Raw genomic sequence first — 12,626 nt, forward strand, 5'->3', positions numbered from 1 at the left:
TATAAGAATGAGATGGCTTGATTTGGATACTTGGGGGGCCAATATGACAGAAAGGGAACATCGTCTGGCCTCAGTATTTCTTTACTACCTCAAATCAGATTCAATGTGGGTGGGTTATTGAGCATCATGACAGTACATTAACAGCCAACTTCCGAGCCTTATGAAATCCTTCCACGCTAGGGTGTTTCTAAATGTTAAGGTAACTCTAGCAGGTGCTTTAGAATTTGGATTTTATGTCTCATGGTCAAAGTCAGTGGGGACAAGGGGTGGGGGCGAATCCTCGTTTCCTTTTCAACAGTCTAAGTTGAACATACTTAAAATTTTCTTATTTCTTAAAATTTTTAAAAATTTCTTACAATTTTCTTATTTCTAAAAATACCCATGCCTGCCTTGCTTGGGATATACATTTACGGTGGCATCTGCATGCCATTGCTGCTGTCACAAGCCTTTGCAGAGAAGTCCTTTTCTCTGTAAAGGCTCTCTTAGTATAGATGAGGACTTTCTAAATAACCTGCATTTTCCAAACACCGCATTAAAAATGACTGCAAGCAGCCCGAAAAAGGAGAAATGCTAAAGCAGTACTCTTCACACAGCCTGGATTTCATTTCAGTAATTCAGAACGAGCCTTAAGCCACATTACACAGACATGGCAGCCAGCATGCGGTGCTGAAGTTAAAAACACATTTCCTTTCAAGTTCTTCCAGTGCCTAGCAGACATTCACTGCAAGCTTTTTTTTTTTTTTTTTTTTCCCCCTGCGCTGCCCATAGTACCAAACAAACAGGAAGAGTCTAGATTTTTATCTGTTGCTTGGTAACATAAGCACCCAATAAAAATAACAGGAAATTGTTCCCAAAATTATGGGAGAAGAAAGATAGGGAACCCAAACATGCTGTGAGATGTGAAGCGTTTATTCAACAACTTCCGAACTACTTTTGAATTCAATACACACATGCACAAAGAAAGAAGGCGGAGATTCTCCTACTTCCCTGATGAGAGAATTCTGAAGACATAACCAGGAAATACAAAATAGGTAGTTCCCGTTGTGGCGCAGTGGCAACAAATCTGACCAGCATCCATGAGGACACAGGTTCGATCCTCAGCCTCGCTCAGTGGGTTAAGGATCTGGCATTGCCGTGAGCTGTGGTGTAGGTCACAGACGCGGCTCGGATCCCGTGTTGCTGTGGCTGTGGTGTAGGCTTGGCAGCTACAGCTCCAACCTGACCCCTAGACTGGGAAGCTCCATATGCCACAGGTACGGCCCTAAAAGGCAAAAAAGACAAAAAAGAAAATAAAATAAGCTAGGACTCATTCAGGAATTATCTGGCACTACACTGGAGATAAGACTGAAGCTGCATAAATACCCGGAAATAAGTCTTATGTTTTATTTTTTGTCTTTTTGCCTTTTTCTAGGGCTGCACCCACGGCATCTGGAGGTTCCCACGCTAGGGGTGCAATCGGAGCTGTAGCCGCCGGCCTACGCCAGAGCCACAGCAACGCGGGATCCGAGCTGTGTCTGCGACCTACACCACAGCTCACAGCCATGCCAGATCCTTAACCCACTGAACAAGGCCAGGGATCGAACCCGCAACCTCATGGTTCCTAGTCAGATTCGTTAACCACTGCACCACGACAGGAACTCCAAGTCTAATGTTTTAAATTAGTCTCAGTTATGATAACGTGAAGCATCACTGTATCAGCTCCTGTGGAAAGGGATCTCGTATTGTTTGGAGAGTATGTATGTCATCTCAAGGTCAGTACTTGACATTCCCCGCGCTCCTACCACCATGCCCATATCTCCACCCCGCCTCCGTAGTGTACGTACCATATGGTGTATATATGTAGTATATGTAATACACACCCCCCCCACCCTCCTCCTTGCAATTCTCGTCTTTAAGGTGGTAAGTGAAAAAAAAAATATTAAGGGTTGAATAGATATCTACCCTTTCTTTTCTTTTTAGGGCCGCACCTGCGGCATATGGAGGTTCCCAGGCTAGGGGTCGAATCAGAGCTGTAGCCGCTGGCCTATACCACAACCACAGCAATGTGGGATCTGAGCCTCGTCTGCAACCCACACCACAGCTCACGGCAACATCGGATCCTTAACCCACTGAGCAAGGCCAGGGATCGAACCCGCAACCTCATGGTTTCCAGTCGGATTCGTTAACCACTGCGCCACAACGGGAACTCCTAGATATCTACCCTTTAAAGCTTTTCGTATTGACCATTTTAAAACAGACGTTTATAACGATTTAGGGACCTGGCCGAACAACTTGCTTAGTAGTCTTGTAGGTGTTGGGGCACTGTTGAGTGGACAGAAATGAAAGGGGGAGCAGTGGAAATCCTTTCAGGCAGGACAGTCGTTTAGACATCACATTGCCAAGGCACCAAGTTCTCATTACAGCCCCTGTAGTTTGGGGTGGGGGTGAAGACATAGCCCCATTATGTCAGCGTTAATTGAAACCATGAGGATGCAAGTGTCTTTGGCATAGGACCTATTCATTTTCACGGTGCATATAACCGCTTGTGCATTTTTGAGAGACCACAACAGACTTCCCCCTTCCAGGCAAAACTGCTGCTACAAGCAGGTAAATAAGAAATGTATCATGAACCACGTACAAGTAACGATGGAATGAGGAATACGAAGATGTGGAGCATGCACCAGGGTATTCTCAGCCATCTGTTCCTAAGTAAAGGGACTTTTCTGAAGTTTGGCTTGCAAAGCTCAAGGGGCACGCTGAAATCACGGGATGGTTGGGCCCAGAACAATACTGAAGCAGGTCAAGTACACTTCCAGCAAGAAGTGACTTTGTCTTGAAGTCAAGCCTGCTGGTGCTAATGGCCTTTAAAAGGCTTAGTGATGATCAAATCATTGCTCAACACATAACCGCAACCCCTTTCTTGCAGAAGTAGACTGGAAAGGCAGGGCATCCACTCCTGAAGAGAAAGTGGGAAGGCCTCCGAGTTAACTATGCAATAACTAGCCCCAAGACCACAGGAGTTTTGTATTTCATTTTAAAGACCTCTTGGTAGATGAAGTGGGCGAGGTGGTTCCTTTTCATTACAATACACATTCTCAACACTCAAAGATCTTTTGCAGGCCCAAGGTTAATTCATTCTCCTGGACACCAAAAGAAGCAGTGCTTGCTTCTTGGATTCTCTAGTTCCACCTGCAAACTACAGCTGGACAACAGCTGGCAGGGGTGGGAAGCTATATAAAAAAACCATGGCTTGGGTCCCCAAACTGCTAGAGCTTACCCATATTATTAGTCAAGTGTAGATTTTTCAACATGTTCAGTTGGATATATGGTTTTTATTAGCCAGAACATTTACTGTTTCTCCATATCACTCTAACTTAAAATGTCTGTTGAGGAGTTCCTTGGTGGTCTAGCAGCTAAGGACTAGGCACTGTCACTGCTGTGGCATGGGTTTGATCCCCGGCCCAGGTACTTCTGTGTGCCACGAGTGCAGCCCCCCCCCCAAAAAAAATCTGTTGATCTGTAGTCATACTCAAAAAATGAATGCAATGGATATTTTTTAAAAATGTGCAAGTATTCTTTTACATGCTTCTAAAAAGAAACATTACATAGATCAAGAGTGAAAATGTAAGAATGAAATAATGCCATTTGCAGCATTACAGGTTTTTTACATAATTTGTGTTTTGGCATCTTCGGAAACTGATTTGCTGCCTGAGTGTTTTGTTATTATGTAATTTAGATATAACTCAACCTTGTTGAAGGCTTGATTTCAAATCAGACCTTAAGTCAAAAAGATGCTCAGTAGTGAGGCAAAAAAACACTATTTTAAAAGTTTCCCATTACAAACACAACATTTAAAACAAGCATATTTGGAGTTCCCGCTGTGGCACAGTGGATCAAGGATCCTGTGTTGCTGCAGCGGCATGGGTTCAATCCCCAGCCCAGCACAGCAGGTTAAGGATATGGCGTTGCCGCAGCTGTGGCATAGGTTACAGCTGCAGCTCGGATTTCCTCCCTGATCCAGGAACGTCCATAAAAGGGAACCCTCCTACACTGTTGGTGGGAATACAAATTGGAAAAACCACTATGGAAGACAGAGGTTCCTCAGAAAACTAAAGATAGAACTACCATATGATCCAGCAATCCTACTCCTAGGCATATGTCTGGACAAAACTAACTGAAAAGACATATGGACCCCAATGTTCAAAGCAGTACCGTTTACAATGGCTAAGTCTTGGGTACAAAGTAAATGTCCATTGACAGATGAATGACTAAAGATGCATGTGCCCCCCACAGACCATGGAATATTACTCAGCCATAAAAAAGAATGAAATGCTGCCATTTGCAGCAACATGGATGGACTCACACAAAGTGGAGTAAGTCAGAGAGAGACAGCGATCACATGCTATCACTTATTATGCAGAAACTAAATTATGACACAAATGAACAAAACTGAAACAGGCTCCCAGATACACAGAACAGACTTGTGGCTGCCATGGAGGAGGGGGTGGGAAGAGGGAAGGTCTGGAAGTTTGGGCTTAGTAGATACACACCACCATATATAAAATGAACAACAGGCTCCTACTGTATAGCACAGGCAACTATACTCAATATCCTGTAATAAATCATAATAGGAAAGAATATGAAAAAAGTATAGCTGAATCACTTTGCTGTATACCAAAAAGTACTACGACACTGTAAATCAAATATACTTCAATTAAAAAAAAAACCAACTAAACAACTGGCAAGTAATGGTTACTCAAAATTAAACCCTATAGCGTGTGTTCATCGTATTCTCATACACTGAAGCAAATGCCTCTTAGGCAGACATGAGAATACAGTGAATACAGAATAAGGATCGAGTCTCAAAAAATTCTGCGTCATATTTAGAAAGAACTTTCTCAAACAACTTAACAAAACTAAAGGACACAGACATTGCTTTCTTGCTCTAAACAAGTTCATAGCAAAAACATCAGAAATTGGAACTGTTTCATTTGGGGTCACATACTCCTTGGTTTTTTTCCGGCTGTGCCCACAGCACATGAAAGTTCCCAGGCCAGGGATTGAACTTGTGCCACAGCAGTGACCCAAGCCACAGCAGTGACCACGCCAGATCCTTAAACCCCTGAGCCACCAGGGAACTCTGACACACTCTGTTGCATAGGTGATTAAGGGTGAATGGTCGATCTTACTGACTTCCCACAGTTAATTCTGAGAACAATCCAGAGAAGCCACAACTGCCTTTTCTCCCTCCCCAGGGAGCTGGGGTGATGTGGACCAAGGCAAGCCCTCTAGCCCTCAATCTTCTCACCTGCTTCCTTGTTCTGACCACTACTTTCCCCTTTACGTTAGGGGGTCTGGATCCTCTAAAGGGGCCCCAACCTTGCAAAGTGAGGCTAACCTCAAGGCAGGCTTGGGTCAGCCTGGTCCTTCTTCCTAGGAATCGACTCAAAGGAAGAGGGGGAAAGGAGTTCCCAGGGGGTGCAGCAGGTCAAGGACCTGGCTTTGTCACTGCTGTGCGGAGCGCTGGATCCCTGGCCTGGGAACTTCCACATGCCATGAGCATGCCCGCCCCCCATTTTTTTTTTTTATTTTAAAAAAGGAAGGGGGAGGGGGAGGCTGGTTAATATAAAGAAACCACTTCCACTTTCAAACACTCGCAAAGGCCTTTCTCTTTGGCCTGAGCATGCACACACGCACACAGACTTGCAAACCACACAGCAGCGCCTTTCTGCCTATTCAGCTCAGGATAAATGCGAGGAATTGTTGAAGGCAGGCAGACCAGTTCGGGGAACTACAATGTAATTAACTTTGAGCGTGATTAACGGTGCACTGTTTAGGGACCTCACGTGAGCATCTTCGTGATGAGCAATGGCAGCGGAGGCTGGCGGAAGCTCAGGGATCAGACGATGCCTTTAACTACAAGCATCACCTCCCCACTTGGTCCCAACCACCCCTCGTATGTCCCAACAACTTTTTGTACTTTATGACGAAAATATCGGGAGGGGAAGGACTGAACAAAAATGTGCTGTAAAGAATTGTTTCCTGATGCCTTGTGGCTGGGAGATGAGAGCGAGAACACACAAAAGGGTAATAATGACTGCAACCAGTCGACTACTATTTAAACCGCCCAATTCTAACATGAAACATCTGATGAGCACCTAATGTTTACAACACACAATTCTTTTTTTTTCTTTTTGCCTTTTCAAGGGCCGCTCCCTCGGCATATGGAGGTTCCCAGGCTAGGGGTCCAATCGGAGCTCTAGCCACCGGCCTACACCAGAGCCACAGCAACGCGGGATCCGAGCCGCGTCTGCAACCTACACCACAGCTCACGGCAACGTCGGATCCTTTAACCCACTGAGCAAGGGCAGGGACCGAACCCGCAACCTCATGGTTCCTAGTCGGATTCGTCAACCACTGCGCCACGACGGGAACTCCAACACACAATTCTTTAGAATCTTTATCTTCGCTCTGGTCAAGGATTCCACCTCTAATTAGGGTAACCATGAATCCTGGGCTGCCCAAGACAGTCCTGGTTGCTTATGAAAAATACCAAATATTCTGTGATCATCTCTATGGGAAAGGAATCTGGAAAAGAATATGCGTGTATGGATACCTGAATCACTTTGTTGTACAGCAGAAATGATCACATTATAAATTAACTGCGCTTCAAAAAAACTTGAAAGAATGAAAAAAAAAATTAACCATGGAAGCAATTGGAAAAAGAAGAGAATTAGGACATGTTTGTCTTCATTTTACTAAAACTGGAAAACATTAAATAAAAGACTTAGGTATTTATCCATAAAAAAAAAAGTCCGTGGCACATATTGTCTGGATAGGATTGTTATTAGGCATCTCCTGGTGTGGACAATAAATTATACGGTTATCCTAACTTTAAATGAACTCTTGGATATGTAATCAGACTGACTGATTATTTTAGTGTTTGGATCACTGTCCAGTTTGCATTTTAACTACTCCTCCAGTCCTTAAGGAACAACCAAACAGGAGTTCCCTGGTGGTGCAGCAGGTTAAGGATCTGGTGCTGTCACTGCTGTGGCACAGGTTTGATCTCTGGCCTGGGCACTTCCACATGTCATGGGCTTGGCCAAATGAAAAAACAATACAAACCCCCAAAACCCCAAAACCAAATGGACCAAAAATTTGCCTCTTCCTTTGAGGGCCTAATGATAAAAGCACTAAGATCAGTCTTGCAAAGATAACTTTGCTCCAGAATATTCCATTTCTTCAGTGGTATTCAGTCACAGGATAGAGGGGGAAAGGCCTTCAAGAAGCTTTTAAGTTCCATCTTTCTGGGGGGTGAAGGAGCCAAAGATCCATTCCCCCCTTGAAATCCTGCTCAAGACTTTGCCACCTAAAACTGAGGAAAGCAAAGCTTCCCTAGTGCGGTCAGGCGATAAAGGCACAGAGGCAGAGTCTCACCCGCCTCTCAAGGAGGCCCCGAAGGTACCTCCTGAGCTGGCTCCGTCTGAAATACACTGGTCTAATCCAACTCCTTCCCGTACAAATGCAGGAAAATGTGGTTATTTCTTCTGTTCTTTCCCACATATTATAATTTCATTCTCTCTCCCGCTAATTCTATAAATAAGGCCAGAAGTCAAGAGCAGGTGGCCCACATTAATTGTCACAGGAAGTTGTGTCTTCTCAAGGGCTCTGAGTACATACACCTTGTAACAAGGAAACACAGAATAACGGGTGTTAAATTCTTTTCTAAACTCTAACTAGATGGCTCAAATGTAGTCACTCAAAACAACCAAATGGGGAGCCTATCCTGTATGTTTCTTTCTCTGGAGCTGAAAAGAATACAGAGGTATTAAACCCATTTATTTATTGATTTTTGTCTTTTTAGGGCCGCCCCCAAGGCCAACGGAGGTCCCCGGGCTAGGGGTCCAATTGGAGCTACAGCTGCCGGCCTATGCCACAGCCACAGCCACGCAGGATCCGAGCCACATCTGTGACCTACACCACAGCTCCTGGCAACGCCAGATCCTTAACCCACCGAGCGAGGCTAGGGATCGAACCCGTGTCCTCATGGATGCTAGTCAGATTTGTTTCCACTGAACCATGACAGGAGCTGCTTAAACCCATTTTAAAAATTAAGGTTCCAACGTACTTTGAAGAATAGCTACCAAGGAACGCACAGAAAAGAATGATGATGCACGAAGATGTTCATCCTCGTGTTGTTTATGACGATACACAGTCCACGTTCCAGGACCAAGCGTAGGAGAGAAAGCACAGCACAGAAGAGAAAGATGACGGCTGCGGCTGAGCCGATGGAATTCTAGGGATTTACTTTCCCACACCTCCCAAACTTTCTTTTTTCTTTTTCTTTTTTTTTTTTTTTTTTGTCTTTTTGCCATTTCTTGGGCCGCTCCCACGGCATACGGAGGTTCCTAGGTTAGGGGTCGAATCGGAGCTGTAGTCACCGGCCTACGCCAGAGCCACAGCAATGCGGGGATCCGAGCCGCGTCTGCGACCTACCCCACAGCTCACGGCCACGCCGGATCCTGAACCCACTGAGCGAGGCCCGGGATCGAACCCGCACCCTCATGGTTCCTAGACGGATTCGTGAACCACTGTGCCACGACGGGGACCTCCCCAAACGTTCTTTTTGCAAATGAAACGCAGCAAAACCCCCGGAAGGCCCAACGGCACTTACCACGGAGACTTTGCTCACTACATCTCTTGCGACGGCTAAGCCCTGAGCAAAGGTCCGGGCTGCTACAAACGCACGAGTGACCTGGAGCTTCAGTTTTCGAGGGACATCTCCAAAGGGCTTCAGCTGCTCCGTGTACTTGCTCACGCATTCCAGATACTCGTCGGTGAAGTGGTACTGGGAGTTCACCAGGCGGAACATGCGCTCCAGGAGGCGGGCCCAGAAGTCCTGGAGCATCTCCTCCAGGTTGACGTTGCCCGCCACGTAGTAGCGCTTCAACTCCTCGAAGAGATCCTTGAACAGCTCGGAGTTTTGCATGTATAAGTGGCCGTAGGTCTTCACGAACATGTCATTCAGGGACTTCTCCGCATTTTCAAGCAGTTCTTTAAAGAATTCTAAGAACGAAACCACAAAAAAAGACAAGACAAAGAGGAAGAGGTCTCAGTGATTAAACGGAGTGCTTTTCAGGTAAATTTGAATACAGAAAAAAAAAAAAAAAAAACAACCCAAAAAATCCTGGAATCAAATTGGAAAACATGCTTATATAGACGGCACATTTCTTGGAGGGAACTGGGCCTCTCTGGTCCTTTGTCAATGAAAGGACACCTGTGTCGCAACAGCACCCTACATACGTGTCTACGTCGAAGCGGGGGAAAAAATGACATTTTAAGCCAACAGCTTCTCAGGAGTCTAAATAAAACTGTCTCCCTCCTTTTCTCACTCACTCACAAGGTAAAGAACTGGGTAAAAACGGATACATAAAATCTACAACACATGGTTTCCCAGAATCCAAGCCAAAGTGAAAAACGCCTCCTAATTGGAACCTGGCCCCAGGACAGGTGTTTTCGAAAGGTGCTGTTTACTTAGACTTGATTTTTTTTCTTTTTCTCCTCCTTACATGACACATAAGAAAACTGCCTGGGACATGCTTGAGGCCAAGAAACATAATGAAACACCCTACATAAGCACGAAAATCAGGTCTCAGGTGTTCCCCGTGACATGAGCACAAATTGGGGGTATGCAGGGTGACCTCGGGGTCCTGAAGGCTTCATATACCAGGAGATCCTTGCCAGTTGGGACGGGGGGGGGGGTGATGAGAGGGAGAGAGATGGGGGAGAGGGAGAGGAGAGGGCGAGAGAAATACAATGGGAACAGGTTCAACCACAGATTTAGTCTATTTATAAGATAACATGGAAAAACAACTGGGGGAAAAAAATACCTGGTTTCCCCCCCTCCCAGATTTACGTTTTGGCCACCACATACCCATGGTCTAAAGGTTCAGGACTTGAATCTCCTAAATGCAAATGGGAAATGAGTTTCTCCTGCGGCTTTTCGCAGGCAGTTCACAGGAGACAGGAGGTAACAGTGTATCTGTGACATTCATCGTTCTTCAAGAATCGATGCCTGGTATAAAGATAAACACTCCACGATATCAAGTTTATAAGCAGGAAATGGAAGAAATAACCAAAGCAAAAGACGAGGATGGCATCCAGAAAGGCCTCCGAGCGCACGTGGGGCAGCAAGACAAGTAAGACAACCCCTTCAAAGCCAGAAGAACACGAGTGAGCTCATCAAGATGTAATAGCCCCCCAAATCATTCTCGTCTCGTGTCAGGTGGAGAGACCAGAGGTTCGCAAGTGGTTCCAGCGTTTCTCGATGCCTTTTGGAGGAAACCTACTTCCAAGACATTCCCTTGATTGCTTGAGGCTCGGGGCTAAAGGCCAGGCAGAGTCCTCTGGGTTCCAGCTTGTTAAACTGTGCATTTTGTTTGCAGGGTTGAGGTGGGGCGGGGGGAAGAGGAGTTGTTTTGTTTTTAAGGGAAGCAGCTCTCTCTTTTTCCTTTGGTCTAGTTTTTCTTCCTACTACTGTTGGCCTTTTATTTTCTGGGCTTTTTTCAATGGGAGGAAAGGGAAATCTCCATTCCGACGGCACAGCCTGGCATTTTCACCCAAGCTCTCTCCCTGGCAGACGGCCACACAGTACATATGGAGCTAGGAGAACCGTATGAAAAGAGTTACTCAAATCAGGTCCCTGGGAAGGTCTCTGATTTTCTCAGGTGTGGGCCCACGTGACAGACACGCATCCACAGCACGGGGACCCAAGTTCTTGGACCCCACTTTATACTTACAGGATCAGAAACCAGGGAGGGACTCTGCTATACCCTAAAGTTTTCGTCAGTGAAGCTTCTCCTGTTTTTACCTCTCACTAGCAGTTACCACCAGCTCCCGAGCTGTGCTGAATGGGAAGCATTCAGGGTAAGGTTCATATTTTAATTAAAGGAAAATATATTTTCAATAAACTGTGTTTTTGAAAAAAAAATTCTGTGGCAGTCTTGGGTACCATGTCTTGAAGAAATTTGGAGGATGAATATTCTTTTTTTTTTTTTTTTTTTTTTTTGCATTTTAGGGCCACATCTGTAGCATATGTATGGAGGTTCCCAGGCTAAGGGTTGAATTGGAGCTGTTGCTACTGGCCTACGCCACAGCCACAGCCACATGGGATCCGAGACGAATCTGCAACCTACACCTTAGCTCGTGGCAAGGCGGGATCCTTAACCCACTGAGCGAGGCCAGGGATTGAACCCGAGCTCTCATGGATACCAGTCAGGTTGTTATCACTGAGCCACCACGGGAACTCCCCGGGGCATGAATATTCTTGTGTGGAAGTTTCTCTCAACGAAGGGTCAAGATGCAGGCAGTGTTTGTCTAGACTTAAACGCTGAGGCACCTCAGGGTGAGAAAAGACCTTAAATGTCACCTGGTTCACTTCCCATACTGTCCTTGGATCACTACCATTCTTGCCAAGTGCTGCTGGCTCTCATGTACTGGAAGAATAGAGCTTGGCCACTGAGATCAATATGTAAGCCTTGTGCCAATCCGGCATCACTCACACGTCCCCATCCAAAAGCCCAGATTCCAAAGGCCACCAGAGTTCCTTCCCTATACTGGATTTGCATGGTTTTGCTCATAAAATTGGCACACATCATTTAGCTGTAGAAACAGGATGCTGAGAATCATTTGACTTGTGCTTTCATGACTCATTAAGTATCCCGAAGACTCACTTGCATGTCTCCTGAATGGCATGTACGGTTGTGCTGTTTTTTTTAAAAAAATATATATTTATTTATTTATTTTTGGCTACAGCATGCAGCATCTGATGGGGGAAATCTCAGTTCCCAGACCAGGGATTGAACCCAAGCCACAGCGGTGAAAGCACCAAATCCTAACTACTAGACTACCAGGGAACTCCCCCGGTTGTGTTTTGAAGGGTGGGGGCAGAGTGGCATGTCAAGCTTAGTTTTAAATGATAAACTACTATTTATGTTTTTAGGCTTCAAAGTGTTTCAGGTCAAAGAAATGCTAAGACGCTGAAGGTTCTATGGAAAAAAATAAAACATTCTTAAGAGGAGTTCCTCACTCAGGTCGAGAGCCTCTGGGTCAGTGCAGCTGTATGTAAAACAGCTACTCTGGACCACAGGGGGCCAATGACCCAGCGAAGGACAGGCATGGTTGTCCCCCTCTGGTCAGGACCGCCGTGACCCTTAGTTATTTCCCAGGACTCAAACTCTGTCGAGGAAGCTGGGTGTGGGGGTGATGTTAGCTTATGTTTTCAGAGTTTAGCTTGGTCGATGTACATATTAAACTCATTTAATATTAATGTTAATTCATTTAATCATTCAGAACATGGACCTTCTATCCTTCACTTTTTTTTTTTTTTGGTCTTTTTAGGGCCGCACCCGTGGCATATGGTGGTTCCCAGGCTAGGGGTCCAATCGGAGCTGCAACTGCCGGCCTACGCCACAGCCACAGCAACACGGGGTCCAAGCTGCATCTGTGACCTGCACCACAACTCATGGCAACACAGGATCCTTAGACCACTGAGTGAGACGAGGGATCGAACCTGTGTCCTCATGGATACTCGTCAGATTCGTTTCCGCTGCGCCACGACAGAAACTCCTAAAAGATTCTTTAGT

At 45.6% G+C, this 12,626-nt stretch overlaps 1 protein-coding gene across 1 annotated transcript in view; it reads right to left on the reverse strand.

The window, feature by feature from the left end:
• The window catches only part of GPC4 (glypican 4), a 115,459-nt gene that overhangs the window by 16,061 nt on the left and 86,772 nt on the right, over positions 1 to 12,626 (reverse strand). The window contains exon 3 of the mRNA XM_001925471.7: positions 8,657 to 9,048. Coding sequence (XP_001925506.4) covers positions 8,657 to 9,048 — 392 coding nt within the window. The remainder of the gene's footprint in view (positions 1 to 8,656; positions 9,049 to 12,626) is intronic.

Source organism: Sus scrofa, chromosome X, assembly GCF_000003025.6.
Source record: "Sus scrofa isolate TJ Tabasco breed Duroc chromosome X, Sscrofa11.1, whole genome shotgun sequence".
NCBI classification, from domain to species: Eukaryota; Metazoa; Chordata; class Mammalia; order Artiodactyla; family Suidae; genus Sus; species Sus scrofa.